At 36.2% G+C, this 17,500-nt stretch overlaps 1 protein-coding gene across 2 annotated transcripts in view; it reads right to left on the reverse strand.

Annotated features, from left to right (window-relative positions):
- LOC106881167 (uncharacterized) overlaps nt 1-17,500 on the reverse strand; it is a 106,982-nt gene that overhangs the window by 13,206 nt on the left and 76,276 nt on the right. For both annotated transcript variants that reach the window (XR_016239249.1, XM_089346520.1), the window contains exons 27-35: nt 16,570-16,641; nt 15,457-15,528; nt 14,230-14,301; nt 12,233-12,304; nt 9,033-9,104; nt 2,886-2,957; nt 2,479-2,550; nt 2,049-2,218; nt 1,186-1,277 (exon numbers count right to left, since the gene is read on the reverse strand). Coding sequence is in view for 1 of the 2 variants with exons in the window: in XM_089346520.1 (XP_089202646.1) it covers nt 1,186-1,277; nt 2,049-2,218; nt 2,479-2,550; nt 2,886-2,957; nt 9,033-9,104; nt 12,233-12,304; nt 14,230-14,301; nt 15,457-15,528; nt 16,570-16,641 (766 nt within the window). In the remaining variant the exon portion in view is untranslated. The remainder of the gene's footprint in view (nt 1-1,185; nt 1,278-2,048; nt 2,219-2,478; nt 2,551-2,885; nt 2,958-9,032; nt 9,105-12,232; nt 12,305-14,229; nt 14,302-15,456; nt 15,529-16,569; nt 16,642-17,500) is intronic.

The raw sequence follows: 17,500 nt of genomic DNA on the forward strand, positions 1-17,500 counted from the left end.
ACCCTGAAATGAAAACAATCACACAAAATTCGAAGTGAAAAGTAACCTAGGTCTAGAGGAATCACTGGATCATGGAAACATTATTAATATTCTTTCTGGAACGTTGGATCTTGAAGTAGATAAGCTATAAACAATAGCATATAAATATTGTTTTTAAAAAGCCCTTTGGCTAGAAAGTGTCGATACCAAATCTCCTGTGAACATGACTGACGTTCTAACATTAGACCAAAGCGATCTTTTGAATGTCCCCATTTCTTTTAGAAATTTTATTTTTACCACCGAAAATTGTATGTTGCTGACGTCATAAGAATGTATAAACTCCAAGAAAACATGCAATAATTATTTCTTGGCACGAAACAAGCCAATAATAACAATAACAACAGCAATATTAATAACAATAATGATAATAATAATAATAATAATAGTAAAGATCGGGACATCCATAAGAAAGGTTCCATAGGTCAGGAGAAATTGAACCGTCCTATACCTGTTATGACATACACAACCAATAGCCTGAGGACACTCACTTCACAGTAGGCAGCTCTTACTTTCAGACAGACTTTGTGCAACATCCAGAAGCTGCCTGTACTTTGAAATTTAAGGATTTCCAGGATAATTCTGTTACACAATCGTTCAAATAGAAAATACTATGAGATATGAATATCTCAAGGTCACCAAAATTGGGAATGAGTGTGAGCAGTTCAGAGATCTTGATCCTGCTGGCTGCTACCACTAATAATCTTGTTGAGCTCGTTGAACAGCGGAACTTGCTTCCAGCTTGACTCAGGACAAGTACTTCATACATACCACTCTAAGCACAGCCACGTTTGCTGGAGAAGGAGAAAGGAAGAGGCCACACTTAAGTTCGTGAGCTCAATTCCTGGAACGAGTGGAACCTTGTGTTCTTGAACAAGGCACTTAATTTTACGTTGCTCCAGTCTACTCAGCTGAAACTGTGTAACCAGCCTATTGCCGGTCATCTTTCTCTCCCCTCAGATGTGTAATCTTCGTTGTTCTGCTAAGTCAAAAATCGAGCGGATGTGTGTATCTGCTTGCGACTCTATAAGGCACTGAAAACAATTAGCAAATGCATGTTACAAATGCAAGATACTTGGCCATACTGGCTTTGGGTGTGGGTTATGAGCATATTATAGCAAATAGGAAGAAAGGAACATTTCAATTTACCTCATCGCCTGTACAGTTTGTCACTTCTGATTCATTGCACATCAACCCTGAACATGTTTGACACTGCACATTCCGTTGAAATAACGAGTAATCTATACAATACAATAAAATATCCATATTTAGGAACCAAATATGTAATGTATAAGAATAAGAAAAAATAATTACTTTGTGTTTTAAAGCAAATGTAAAAGGGATAATGTTGGAATCAATACATGTGACATATTCAAATTTAGTTATCAATGGAGACTAAAGAAGCATGTTACGATTTTCACCTGCAATTGTTTCAGTTTTGTCACAAATTAAACTAAGAAAACTACGAAAGCTACTTGATGGCATTTTCTATTTGTATTCTGCTCTCACAAAAAGTGCGAACACTGAAATAAAGAGAAATAATACTAAAGTGGTAATTATGCTTTTGTAGAATGAAAACCTTTATGAAATCTGTGAATGTAATTTAAATTTTGTAATACCTATCAAAATATAATCGTTGATTTAATGAGGAAGCCTCTATGTGGTGACGCAACCTCCTCAAATAGTAGCCAAAGCACACACTTTATTTTCAAAACAGAAACACCACGCGATATCATGTGATCTTCAAAAATATCCTGGAGTTTCCTTTATGGTAATAAACCACAAATCCTGAACATTTTGGAGAGAACGGCAATCCATTACATCAACCGCAGGGCTCAACTGATACTTTTTATTCACCCCCAAGAGGATGAAAAGTAGAGTCGACATGGACGTAAATTGAACTCAGACCCTAACGGATGAAATGTCGCTAGGTGTTTTATCCGGCCTGTCAACGATTGTACTGTCAGTGATAATAATAAAATAACAACACAAACAAGGAAGATTTTACTAACCTTTACATTGCGAGTATTCCATTATTGGTATTAATTTGTTTTGGTTATTGCCTGGATCTGCCTGACACTCGCCCTGGACCTTCACAGTCCTGCTGAATGTTGAGTTCACATAATTTACCAAGGCTGACAGATGACATCCACACATCATATCTGTATTGTTTCTGAGGTCGCTGCAATTATAAACAGAACTTTAAGTGAATGTGCTTTAGAGATATAGAGTATCGTCTCTTGTATTTGACAAGAAACAAGGATAATGTAATTCCAGAAAGAGTATAGAAGTAATGACATCTTTTTATGAGTTAAGTTTGACGACATTTTTTTATGAATTTAATTTGATGACGTCTTTTTTATGAGTTTAGTCTGATGGCATCTTTTTATGTGAATACAAAGACTTTTGGCTTTCCAATAAAGGAAGATTTGTTGTACATACATGGAAAAAATACGGGGAAGGAATAAGAACGCGCCATTCTCAGAGTTTTGTATTCGGTTGTTCTGCAAATATCTGAAAGAATGAAACAAATATTTTATTAGTTAAAATACGCACAAGTTAATAAGTCTGTTTTCTCCTCTTAATATACTGTCCAAACTAAGCGAATAAAAGCTTTTGTTTACTGCAAAGTTGTTTATTTCTCTATGATTTTTCTGTCTGTAGTTTGTACAGGAATAATTAACCTAATTTAGATATCCTCGGGGAAAAGAGTCTTCTGTGATATCCGAGTAACAACATATGGAAGATGATAAGCGATAAGAATAACAAAACATCAAGAAGACTTTGTTGTGTGGGTTTTACATAACATTCACATTTAATGCGATATCAACAAGATTTATCCAACTTACAGAAATCTTAAATTGCGCAGATCATCGAAGGATCCTATTTGAATTTTCTCGATATTATTTTCATTCAAATATCTGTAACATAAAATGTTAGTTGGTAAAATAACGCGGAGAAGAGTTTCATAATAAAATAATATTATCATCGAAATGTCTATGAAGCAAAATGTTTAGTGATTAGAAAATCTATAGAAGTGTCTTATGATAAGATGTAAAGTATAATGGCTAAAAATTTACTCGGTAGAGAAGGAAAGGAGATGAGGATGAAGATGATAATAATATTGAGGTTGAAGAGGAAGAGGATAGTGTTGGAGGTGGTAGCATGGATGAATGTGAGGAAGATGCTGAGGACAGGAGTATGGTAGTAGTGTTAATGAAGATAATGTTGCTGCTGATGATGATGATTTTGATGACGACTGTTGACGATGATAATATGTTGATGATGATAAAGGTAAAGGTGTTAAAGCTTGCACAGGAGACTATGAAGATGGTAATGTCGAGGATGGTGAAGATGAATACGATGAGAGTATCGATAGAAATTAAATTAAAAAAGAGAGCAAGAAAAACATGATGGGGATGAAATTTGAGTCGACGGAAGGAAAAATGTTTAATGTTTGGTAACAGATAGTGAAGGAAAAGGGGGAGAATAAAAAGAAGACGGAAACGAGGCAGAAAGGCAGAACAGTGTGAAGTAGAAGGAGGACGAAGATAAGAGGAAAGAGAAAAAAATGAGAACACAAAGAGAGAACAACAATAACGAGCAAGTGATATAAGAGATAATGGAAAACGGCAATGCGGAAACAAGCGGACGATGTGGGGTGAAATCTGAAAGAAACTCCAAAAGAAGGGTAAGTGGAAAATGACGAATAAAATGAGGATAAGGAAACAGAAGGAAAAAAAAATAGGTAGCAGAATTACAATAAGTCAAAGATAAAAGAAATAAGAGAAAGGATGAAAATAAATAAGCGTAGAAGGAAAGGTTGTAGTAGTAATAGAAGAAGAAGAAAAGAACAAGGAGCAGAGGAAGTGAAAGCGGAAGTGAAAGAGGAAGAGGAAGAAAAACAACAATTAAAGAAGAAATAGAAGATGAAGTAAAGGACGAAGACGAAGAAGACAGAAAAGAAATTGATGAAGAAGAAAAGAAGGAAGAACAAGAAAAAGAAAAAAGAAGAAGAAGAAGAAGAAGAAGAAGAAGAAGATGAAGAAGAAGAAAAAGAAGAAGAAGAAGAAGAAGAAGAAGAAGAAGAAGAAGAAGAAGAAGAAGAAGAAGAAGAAGAAGATAAGGAAACAGAAGGAAAAAAATAGGTAGCAGAATTACAATAGGTCAAAGATAAAAGAAATAAGGGAAAGAATGAAAATAAATAAGCGTAGAAGGAAAAGTAGTAGTAGTAATAGAAGAAGAAGAAAAGTACAAGGAGCAGAGGAAGTGAAAGAGGAAGTGAAAGAGGAAGTGAAAGAGGAAGAGGAAGTGGAAGAGGAAGAAGAAAAATAATTAAAGGAGAAATAGATGAAGTAAAGGACGAAGACGAAGAAGAAGGAAAAGAAGAAGAAGAAGAAGAAGAAGAAGAAGAAGAAGAAGAAGAAGAAGAAGAAGAAGAAGAAGAAGAAGAAGAAGAAGAAGAAGATAAGGAAACAGAAGGAAAAAAATAGGTAGCAGAATTACAATAGGTCAAAGATAAAAGAAATAAGGGAAAGAATGAAAATAAATAAGCGTAGAAGGAAAGGTAGTAGTAGTAATAGAAGAAGAAGAAAAGAACAAGGAGCAGAGGAAGTGAAAGAGGAAGTGAAAGAGGAAGAGGAAGTGGAAGAGGAAGAAGAAAAACAATTAAAGAAGAAATGGAAGATGAAGTAAAGGACGAAGACGAAGACAAAGGAAAAGAAATTGAAGAAGAAGAAGAAGAAGAAGAAGAAGAAGAAGAAGAAGAAGAAGAAGAAGAAGAAGAAGAAGAAGAAGAAGAAGAAGAAGAAGAAGAAGAAGATTTATCTGTAGGGAAATATATGGCATGGTAGAAGGCTGTAAGAACTTCTTTATTATCTTCCCTAGACCATTTTTCATTCTTTTTCTTTTGGTTATTTGATGACGAGCATGGATGGCCATCTGTTGGAATATTCCGGTTGTGGGGTACTTCCAGCTCCTGTGTGTCGGGAAGATTTGAACCAGTAGCAGATTTCTCGTCTCGGATCTGGTTCATTATCCGAGTAAGTGGTCCTTTATAATCCGGTCTATGACCATTTCGGTTTGTATTTTGTTTTATTAACAGTGAGGCATAACAAGCTTCGACGTTGACGCTAGGGGACGGATCTGTCTGTTTAGGGTACATTTTTTGAGACAACACCGTCTCCGAGCTCTCGTGACGTAGCTTCTTAAGGCTAGCAGATCTATTTCGAGTAAGTGGCCCTTTGTGATTCGGTCAACGACCAATCTGGTTTGTGATCTGCTTTGTTATCATTGAGGCATGACGAGCTTTGGCGTTGACATTAGGGGACGGATTTGTCTGTTTAGGGTCAGTTTTTTGAGACAACACCGTCACCGAGTTCTCAGCATGTAAACATTGCTCGTAGCGTAGTTTTTTAAGGCTAGCAGATCGGTATTCATCTGTATTTTTTGTTGATAGATTTATCTCCGGGCATAGTGTATGTTTTTTTTGTGTGTGTGTGTGTGTGTGGCGTTTTAAACTTATGAATGGTTCACTGTCTGTGTTTGTTCACAAAATGAAAATAAATAAAGAAGAAAAAAAAAGTTTTGGTTTTGCTTCGTTTGTGATATGTGTTTTCGTATGCGTGAGTGTGTCCTGTGATTTTCACTTAGTTGTGTAAACATTAAGATGCATGTGTAGTTCTATGGGTATCAAAACGTATATATCATTGTGTACCCGTTCGAGTGTATGCGTAATTATTCAATATATGTACTTACTATTTTGTTCCATTTCTTTTTTATATAGTTTGTAAACTTTCCGGTGTTGGTTTTGCGTGTGTGATCGCACGTGTTTCATTGAGACATCGAGCATAGGAGGACCTGTGCTTTGTATGGCAGTGAAATTTCATTTTTTAAGAATAACATTTTTTTTTTTTTAAATTATCTTCGTTAAAAGACCGCTTCCTTCAAATCTTCCACCGGTTCTTTTGCCTAATTCCATCGATGTTATTGGATTAGATTTGTTTTTGCATAGGGATCCCGGTGTAGCACATCCATGTTGTTATTCAGCCCGGTGAATCTTCTTTATTATTATTATTATTATTATTATTATTATTATTATTATTATTATTATTATTATTATTATTATTATTATTATTATTATTTTATGTTTGACTTTTGCTTTGCATTTGTACAAGTTGGATCCAAGTCTCACCCAGAGACCTCAAGAGACAACTAGTTAGAAGTTCATGTAGATGTTATGCCTAGGGTACCATATATTTGGACTTGTACATAGTGTTGTTCTAGAGAATGTTTAAGAAACCATAAGAAAATTATGCGTTTGTTTTAAAATTTGATATCACACAGATAGTATTTTACGTAGGATATGGTCAGTTCCCATGAGCACTATCTTTTGAACTTCAGCCATTTTGGTGTTTCCTGGTATCTGAGCTAGATAGTAATCAGCCCGTTTCGCTGTCATTCCCAGGGCACCTATGACAATAGGTATTGTTTTAGTCTTCAGGTTCCACGTTCAGGTTTTGTTGCCATTATTATTATTATTATTATCATTGTTCAGTAGTTTTATTTTTATAACGTGCTTTCACTTCACTACCGAGCGCAGCTCTGTGCGCCTTGGGTATGTGCTGTGGTTTGCTGTGGTGCTCTTGTGTTTACTGTATTGAAATTGTTTTGCGTAGAATGTGTGCAGTACCCAGTAGTGCAATTTTCTGTATGTTATATATATTTGTAAGTCCTGGTGTTTTTGTTATGTATTTGTCTGAATATTTTTTTATAATACCTAAGGCACCTACTATGATAGGAATTGTTTCTGTTTTTAGATTCCACAGTCGAGTTATCTCTATTTCCAGGTCTTTGTATTTTGAAAGTTTTTCCATTTCTTTTAGAGAAACGTTGTCATCTGCTGGTATTGATACATCAATTAGAAAGCATTTTTTTTTCTTCATGATCTTTGACAACTATATCTGGTCTATTTGCCTTAATTTCTCTATCTGTGTGTATTGGCATATCGCAAAGTATGGTTGCTTTCTCGTTTTCTGTGACCTTTTCTGGCGTGTGTTTATACCATCTTTTTTCTGTTGTTATTCCATAGTGTTGGCATAGCTTCCAGTGTATATAGGTCCCAGCTCTGTCGTGTCTGTGAATATATTCCTTCTTAGCCAGGACTGGGCAGCCAGAGATAATATGATTTATTGTTTCTTGACCATCTCCACATATTCTACAGTTACTTGTTATATTTCTTTTCATTATGTGTTTTTGGTAATTTCTGGTGGGGAGGCTCTGGTCTTGTGCAGCAATTAAAAATCCTTCAGTCTCTGCTTTGAGTCCTGAGCTTCTCAGCCATTGCTGGGATTTTTCTCTGTCTATTTCTTTCGCATTTAGTTTAGCCCAGTATTTACCATGTAGGGGCTTTTCTTGCCATCGTTTTATCATGGTCCGTTGCTGTTCTAGTTTTAGTTTGGATTTCATTTGTTTTATAGCTTTTGTTGTTTCTTCTTCTTCTTCTTCTTCTCCTTCGTATTTGTTAGGTAGATTGATTTCTTGTTTGTATTTGTCAGTTTCCTTAAATACTGAAAACAGTTTTTTGTTTTGCTCGTGTTTTGTGGCGATTTGTATTAGTTTCCCTTGCTTCTGGAGTAGGTATTTTTGCAGTCCTATGGTGGTTATTTTATAATAGTTTTCTAGCTGTATAATACCTCTGCCACCTTCTGTGCGTTGTATATATAGCCTTTCTATGTCAGATTTTGGGTGGTGCATCCTATATCCTGTCATTATTTTTCTTGTTTTCCTGTCTATTTTACATAGTTCGTTTAGTGTCCAGTTAAGGATGTTGTAGCTGTAGCTTATAACTGGGACAGCTAAAGTGTTGATACCCATTATCTTGTTTTTAGCATTGAGCTCTGTTTTTAGTATTGATCTAACTCGTCTATAGTACTCTTTCTTTATTTTTTCTTTCATTTGTGTATGCTGTAGCCTATCTAGTTCATTGACTCCTAAATACTTATATGGTTGGCTTTCGTCTAGTTCTCTTATTTCATTGGCTTTATCTAGTGTTATATTGCTACTTTTAATTAATTTTCCTCTTTTCAGGGTTGCTTTGGCATATTTTTCTAATCCGAATTTCATATCTATTTCCTTGGTAAAGCCGTGCACTGTCTGTAGTAGTGTTTCTAGCTCTTTGTCGTTTTTAGCATATAATTTTAGGTCATCCATATATAGAAGGTGGCGGACTGTTTTTCCGTAGCATTTGTAACCGCATCCAGTTCTATTTAGCAATTGTATTTATTATTATTATTATTATTATTATTATTATTATTATTATTATTATTATTATTATTAGTAGTAGTAGTAGTAGTAGTAGTAGTAGTAGTAGTAGTAGTAGTAGTAGTAGTAGTAGTAGTTCTTGCGGCTGTTGTAGTTGTCGCATTCTTTGCTTTTGTCGTAGTAGAGAAAAAGGAGGATCATATGGTGGGAGAAGGAGGAGGAAAAAAGAATGAACAGAAAAGACAAAATTTCGGTAGACGCATCTTAGGTCTTTAGGAGTAAATGATGGTGCAACAGAAAAGCGTAAAATATATTACTCAGATTTGGAAAGTGCAGCAAACTTTAAACATGAATAATGTAATGCACAATATATAATTATAACGCGGAGCCATGAATGGTAATCAGCTTTGATCGGAAAGTAAACATAATAAATGATATACAGACCAAGTCGATACACTCGTGTACATTCACTCATACTGAAAGAAACAGATTGACACACGCACATACACAAAATCATATGCCTAAATTATCAAAACTCATACATAAACCCAGACACTGATACTCATACACACACATACATCAGATGTTCACAAAGAATGCGATATTCGTGTGGAAGGCGATTGATTGTATATAACGCGTCAAGGAGATTGAGAGCAAAAAGAAAGCAGGGAAAGACATTAGATATTTAGAATTATGTTGTCAAAAGAAGAGAATCAAAAACTAATGCAACTTACAGAGTCTTTAATCTGGGAAGATTTTGAAAAGATCCAACTTCTAATTCAGTGATATCATTATCAAACAAATTTCTGTAACAAATAAGTGAACCGTGAAAAAATGTATACAGGTTCGTAATGAAATATAAAATATAATGCCTAAAAATTTAAGAAAGTAGTTGATGATGATGATGGCGTAGATGATAATGATGATGATGGTGGTGGTTGTGGTGTTTGTGGTGTTGATGAGGAAAGATATGGCAATGATGATTTTGATGAAGGTGATGATGAAGAATTTACGTAGCTGGAAATATTTTCAGAGAAATAAAGAAAGTGAATGATTAAGAGTTGGAAGGTTAGAGATATTTATATATGATTAAAGTTAATCATAAAAGTACAATTACAAGATTGATGTTTGGCATTCAACGTCGATCCAGAGCTAAAGGCAGTAAACGTTATATAGGCATGAATACAATTTGATACACTAGTATTGAACCACCCATACACAAAACATTAACTAACGTATACACATACATAAAATGTGCTGCTTGAACAATCGCATGTGCATATGTACTAACACACACTCATAATGTCTCACAAACACACACACTCACATTGACAGACATTCAAAGTCAATCACATACAGCTCTGGAGATGTTATGAGAATGCAGAGAGAGAAAGAGGTAGACCGTTATAGAATGGGATGGCAATCAGAAATTATGAATATGATGGCAATGAAAAACTATCAAGAATGATCCAAATTACAATTCTGTTAATGCAGAAAAGTTCTGGAAAATTCCTCCTCTAATTTTCTTGATAGCATTGTTATACAAAGTCCTGCAAAACGAAAAGTTAATTTTAGAAGTATATGTATTGTGTCATCCCATAAATAATGCGGCTTTTTACACTTCTTTCATAATTAAGGTAAACAAAGTTCTTTTTTAATCTAAAATATAGTCTCCTTCATTCTCTACAATGTTCTTCCATCTATTTGGTAGACTCGTAAGGCTCCTCTCCCAAATTCCACTTATCTATAACGAAGAACACTCCTCCACTACTGTTCAGAAATTATCTACCAAATTCATATTCTTTCCATCCAAATGAGTTAGAAGACTGCAGAAGAATTGATAATCAGATGTGGATATGTCCCGCAAATTTGGTGAGTGGGACTTCGTTTCCCATTCAGACTGGTCTAGCCTTTGGGATGTCACCCTGGCCGTATGTGGCCAAGTATAATTATACTGATAGAAGAACGCCTTTCGACTTGATAACAAAGATGGTCATTTTTCTTTTAGAGCTGACTGTAGCCGCTCAAGCAAATGCAAAAGAAATCGAGTTGAAGTACAAGAATTATTAAAGCGAATGAAGAAAAAGAAGTAGAAGCTGAAGGTGGAGGAGGAAGAGAAAAGGGGCGAAGAGAAGGAGGAGGAAGACGGCGAAAAGGATGAGAAAAGGAGGCGAAGGAAAGAAGAAAATTACAAGCGGCAGAAGTCGCAAAAGAATAACACAGGAAGCGAAAATTGATGATAAGGCGAAGGATGTGAAAAGAAGGAGAAAAAGAATCGATGGTGATGGATTGATTATAATAATGATGATCATCACCATGATAGACATGACGAACGAGAATAAAATAAGTAGGAACAGATGAGAGAGACAATAGGGAAAAGTGGAGGGGAAATGGAGAAAGTTTAGGAGGACGGGCGAACGGGCGTACGGACCACAATCTTCAAAACCGTCATCTTCATCATCAACAGAGTGCATCACCATCAGCATCAACGGCAATATAATTTTCATCATCCCAGCAAAATTCTAATCACCATCATTATCAGAATAATCAACATTAACAACATCACTGTCATCCTCAGCATCATAACCCCTTCGCCATCAACACTCCCACAATAAATTCTGCCTCACCATCATATTCATCACTGCCCACACACCAACCCAACATTATCAACAATATCGTCATCTACTTATCATCTCTTCCATCATCCAATTCTATGGCCAAAATATTTAATATTCCCTCACGAACACTACTACTACTACTACTACTACTACTACTACTACTACTACAACTATTATCAGTTCTGTTTGTCTTACGTTTTTAAACCTTTCCTATACGCCGGCACTAGCGGCCAATATATTAAATTATTATTAGTAGTAGTAGTAGTAGTAGTAGTAGCAGCAGCAGTTTTTCTTGCTGCGGTTGCATTTGCCGCAGTCATTGTTTTTGTTGTGGTTTGAGAAAAAGAAAGAGGAGAATGTAGTGTTGAAGAGGAGGGGAGAAAGAGAAGGACAGAAAATAATGAAGAGAAAGGAAGAAATTTATGCAGACGCATCTCTCGTGTGGTAGGAGTAAATGATAGAAAGATAGAAGAGTGTAAAACAAGTTACTCTGAGTTGAAAAGTGTAGCAAAATCTAAACAAAAATAATGTCATTCACAATTTATAATTAGAACGGAGAGCCATGAATGGTAATCAGCGTTGCTCGAGGTGTAAATATAATAAATAATATACAAAAGGAGGTACAAATCAAGTCGATACACTCATGTACGTTCACTCATCCTGCATGACACAGACTGACATATGCATAATCATGCACAAAATCATATGCAGTAATTATCAGAAATTCATATATAGAGACTGATATCCACACACCCACTCACACGCACACACACATACACACACACACACCTTCTCAGACATTTACAAAGAATTGAATATTCCTGGGGAAAGCGACTGAGTGTAAAGAGTGCGTCAAGTAGAGTGGATTACAGTAAAGAAAGCATGGAAAGACAAAATGTTTAAAATTATATTGTCAATAAAAGAGAATCAAAAGAATTATGCAACTTGCAGAGGCGTTAAACTGGGAAGAGTTTGAAAAGATCCAACTTCTAATTCATTGATATCATTATTATACAACTCTCTGTAACAAAAAAGTGAGCCGTGAAAAAATGTATACAGAGGAATGTTCGTAATGAAATATAAAATGTAATACCAAAACATTTAGGAACGCAGACGCTGATGATGATGATGGGTTAGATGATGATGATGATGATGATGATGATGATAATAGCATTGGTTGCTCCCATGTATCTCACATCTCAGATTTGGGCCCACAATCACATTCACAAATTATAGATTGCCTCTATAGAAAGATATTACGGATTTAGTAAGATATCGTCAAAGAAATACGATAAACGTCGGTTGATTCAACTTACAGAGTTGTTAAACTGGAAAGATTTCGGTAGGTCCCTGCTTGGATTTTCTTAATTTCATTTCGGTGCAATTTCCTGAGACATAACATTGAGTAAAGAACATTTATTGAACATATTTGTCAAAAGAATGGGATGATGGAAGATACGAAATGTAGATTACCATCATGATGAACCTCATGATGATGTTGTAGATAATGTTGGGTGGGATGTGAGCAGTAATGAGTATGGTGATGTGGCAGAGGAGAGGAAATTACTGTGGGAGTGATGATGCTGATGTTATGATGCTGATGATGGAGTGATGTTTATAATTTTTTCCAGTGTGAAAATGATGAGGATTCACAGGTTTTGTTGTGATGATGGATGTGATATTGGCAAAGATGTTGGCGTTGAAGTTTGTGAGTGTGTGTAAAAGTAGACGAAGAAGACGAGGAAGGAGAAGTAGAAGAAAAATTAGTAGTAGTAGTAGTAGTAGTAGTAGTAGTAGTAGTAGTAGTAGTAGTAGTAGTAGTAGTTGTAGAAGAAGAAGAAATAGAAGAAGAAGAAGAAGAAGAAGAATTGTTTCGGTAAAACATTTACAAATGATATACGTGGTGCTGTATAAAAAGATTGAAAAGAAATGACATGAAACAAGGGATAAATTATAAATACGTGGGGGTGTAGAAGAAATAGATTAAAATAAGAGGAAGAAGAAAGAGGTGATGACAGGTGGGAGACTTTTACGAAAACTACGACGACAAGCAATAAAACATGCGCACACACCCACGCTCTCTTAAGCACACTCACACACTCTCAAAAGCACTCGCATTCACTCGTATATTTCCCACATCATTATTTTAAAAACAGACTGAATCGTTTACAACTTTGTAAACCGGTTGTCACATTCCCTCTGCCCCAACTATCCAGCAAAAGCTTTCTTCTTCTTCTTATTATTATTATTATTGTTCAGCAGTTTTAATTTTATAACGTGCTTTCACTTCACTACCGAGCGCAGCTCTGTGTGCCTTGAGTATGTGCTGTGGTTTGCAGTGATACTCTTATGGTTACTGTATTGAAAGTGTTTTGCGTAGGATGTGTGCAGTGTCCAGTAGTGCAATTTTCTGTGTTATATATATTTGTAAGTCCTGGTGTTTTTGTTATGTATTTGTCTGAATATTTTTTTATTGTACCTAAGGCACCTACTATGATAGCAATTGTTTCTGTTTTTAGATTCCACATTCGAGTCACCTCTATTTCGAGGTCTTTGTATTTTGAAAGTTTTTCCATTTCTTTTAGGGAAACGTTGTCATCTGCTGGTATTGATACATCAATTAGAAAGCATTATTATTATTATTATTATTATTATTATTATTATTATTATTATTATTATTATTATTATTATTATTCAGTCGTCTAATTTTTATCACGTGCTTTCACTGCACTGCTGAGTGCACCTCTGTGAGACTTGGGAATGTGCACTCGTGTACATTCACTCATACTGAAAGACACATACTTATATATACACATACATACATAAAAATTATATACGTGAATTATAAGTAACTCATACATAAGCCCAGACGCTGATATTCACACAGACACCTTCACAGACGCACACCTTATCAGACATTCACAAGGAATCGCAGATTTCGTTCGAAAGCGACTGTGTGTTATTTCTTTACTACCCACAAGGGGCTACACGCAGAGGGGACAAACAAGGACAGACAAACGGATTACGTCGATTATACCGACCCCAGTGCGTAACTGGTACTTATTTAATCGACCCCGAAAGGATGAAAGGCAAAGTCGACCTCGGCGGAATTTGAACTCAGAACGTAGCGGCAGACGAAATACCGCTAAGCATTTCGCCTGGCGTGCTAACGTTTCTGCCAGCTCGCCGCCTTGTATGTGTGTATATGGTGCCTGAAGTAGAGTGGGTTAAAAAAGAAGGCATGGAAAGACATTAAATGTTTAGAATTATATTGTCAATAAAAGAAAATAAAAAAGAAACTAATGCTACTTACAGAGTTGTTAAACTGGGAAGATTTTGAAAAGAGCCAACTTCTAATTCATTGATATCATTATTATACAACTCTCTGTAACAAAAAATGATGGAAATTACAATTCCGTTACACTAGAAACGTTCTGGAAAATTCCTCAATAAATTTTCGTGATAGCATTGTTACACAAATTCCTACAAAATGAAAATTAATTTGAGAGAACATGTATAGCGTCATCCCATAAATAATGCGGTTTTTATACTTCTTTCATCTTTCATAATTAAGATAAACAAAGTTATTATTCAAATACTCTCCTTTAAACTCTCTTCCGTCTACCTGGTAGACTTGTAATGCTCCTCTTCCCAACTTCACTTGTCTGTCACGAATAACACTCCTCCAGTACTGTTCTGAAATTGTCAACAGAATATTTTGATTTCCACTACACAATTCATATTTTTTCCATTCAAATGTTTTGAAGACTGACGAATAACGGGTAATCAGAATGTCGAAATGTCCGCCAAACATCGTGGGAGGATTCGTTTCCCATTCAAGCTGGTCTAGCCTTCGGAATGCTATCCTGATCGACGAACACATTTCGACTTCATAAGAAGGATTGTCGTTTTTTTCTTTCAGACCTGACTTAAGCTGCTCAAGCTGCTCACGTTAGATATACATTGTTATCGCTCGGTTTCGATTTAAATGATTCTTTCATCAGACGTGATAGCAAAGAAAAGCAAACATTCGCTCTCTGCGCGCCATTACACTCAGAACGTTTGTGAGGAACCCATGGACCCAATTATCTGACTTTTCCGAAGGCATGTAGATGTCGATGAAGGATTGAATGACCAAATGCAACCTTCTCTGCTTGTTCGTCAAGAGATGCGATGGGGGTTTTTCTACCAGGTTTGCAGGTCGTCCTCGTCGAGCTCTACAGATCTTCCAGGACGAGGCTCGTCTTCTAGGCGGTAGTCTCCTCTTCGTAATTGCAGCAGCCCCCCACCCCCACCCCATTGACACTGACTTACACTTTTTGGCCGATCCACATACAGTGAATTATTATTCATCGCACTTTCCGTTGCGTTGTTGCCTATATTGAACTCATAAAGCAGAATATGCCAAATATGCTCCTTTCTCACTGCCATTATAGCTTTGAAAAGAGAGAACTGTTATAATCGAAATTCATTCTTTGAAACTTGCACTAAGAATAACATCGTCAATGAAATAATATAAAATAAGATTGATTCAACTTACAGAATTGTTAAATTTGAAAGATTTTGGAAGGTTTCGGCTTTGATTTCTTTGATTTTGTTTCTACCCAAATTCCTGGAACATAAAATTGAGTTAAGAAAATCTATGTTATACATTTGTGAGAGAATATTAAACATTATGACTAAAGAATTAGAAGAGAGACGAAATGAAAAGTAGATTACGATATTGTTGATAATTTTTTGTTGGTGTGTGGGCAGTGATGAATATGAGGGTGAGGCAGAGGAGAAGAAAATATTGTGGGTGTGATGATGACGAAGGTGTTAGGAGGCTGCTGATGGGGCTGATGTTGTTAATGTTGATGATCCTGATAATGATGGGGAACAGAAGTTTTATTGTGATGATGAACGTGACATTGATGTTGATGTTGGTGGTGATGAAGATGACGGTTTTGAAGATTGTGTATCTGCAAGAGAAGAAGATGAAAAAGAAAAAGAAGAAAAAGTACGAGAAGAAGACGAAGGAGAATAAGATGAAGGAGGAGAAGAAGCAGAAGGAGGAAGAAAAGAACACGAAGAAAAATAAGGAGACGAAGAAGAAGACAAGAAGAAGGAAGAGAAGAAGAAGAAAAGAAGAAGGAAGAGAAGAAGAAGACAAGAAGAAGGAAGAGAAGAAGAAGACTGAGGAGAATGGTGATGGTAATGATGACGAGGATGAAGACAGGTCATGATGATGGTGTCGTTGGGGAATGGAGTTTTAGAGGACGGGAAGAAGTATTGGATGAAATAGAAGCATACAAGAGGACAAGCAACAACAACAAGAATGAGTTTATATATTAACGTATGAATCATCTGAGGCTAAAGATGCGATTACAAAGATTATCTAAGGATGTTACTTAGTTTCTATGTAGAAGTAAACACCATGCGTAATGTGCACAGATGTTAATACGCCCGCATACACACGCATACACTAAATGCTTACCCTCAAGTAACACGTTCTTATACATCCAATATCTTAGAAATGGGTCCACACTCACATTCACAGAATTTCATGAACAATAAAACGCAAGTATAGAAAGACGATGTGTACGGGAAGACATTACAGAATTATAAAGATATCGTCAACGAAATAATATGAAATGAGATTCATTTAACTTACAGACTTTTTAAACTGGACAGATTTTGGAAGGTTTCGGCTTTGATTTCTTTGATATCGTTTATACCCAAATTCCTGCAACATAAAATTGAGTTACAAAGAACAATTATGGAATAAATGTGTGAGAGAATATTTAATATTACGTCTAAATAATTGGATGATAGAAGATATGAAAAGTAGATTACACCCATGATGAGCTTCATGACGGCGGATAGGTGTGGAAACAGTGATAAATATGATGATGAGACAGACGAGCAGAAAATATTGTGGGTGTGATGATGACGAAGGTGTTAGGAGGCTGCTGATGGGGCTGATGTTGTTAATGTTGATTATTCTGATAATGATGGGGAACAGAAGTTTTATTGTGATGATGAACATGACATTGATGTTGATGTTGGTGGTGATGTTCTCTGTTGGTGATGAAGATGACGGTTTTGAAGATTGTAGTCTGTTGGCGCCTCACCAAGTCGGAGCGCCTCCTCTTCACATTTTTGTGGAGAGGTACGTTTGGTGAGGTGTCCATCTGCTGCCAGCACACTATGTGATGGGATGGGCACACCGTGGCTAATGATGCGTACACATGCGCTGAGGATGCAATATCTCCAGATATTCTGCCTAAACGGAGAACACCTGTAGTCACCGTTTGTCAAACATGCACTTTCTCAACTCATCTCCGAGGTCAGGAAGAAACCCAATCAGAGTGACTGACATCTGGAATGTTGCCGAGAACTCACTGGTGGGAAAAATCGGTCAGTGGGGTATCAACACTTCAAATTCTGTAGAGATTTACTAGTGGAAAATTACGATGACGTACTCATAGGGGTTCTGGGCGTTATCGAGGTCGAACTGACAAATCTGTTACTGAGGATGTTTGAGCCGGGGCCGATGGATAACTTCCAGAAATCCCTTACTTCGCAGTGCTGCCAGGGAATAC

This window comes from Octopus bimaculoides, chromosome 30 (assembly GCF_046866305.1).
Source record: "Octopus bimaculoides isolate indiv1 chromosome 30, ASM4686630v1, whole genome shotgun sequence".
Lineage (NCBI taxonomy): Eukaryota > Metazoa > Mollusca > Cephalopoda > Octopoda > Octopodidae > Octopus > Octopus bimaculoides.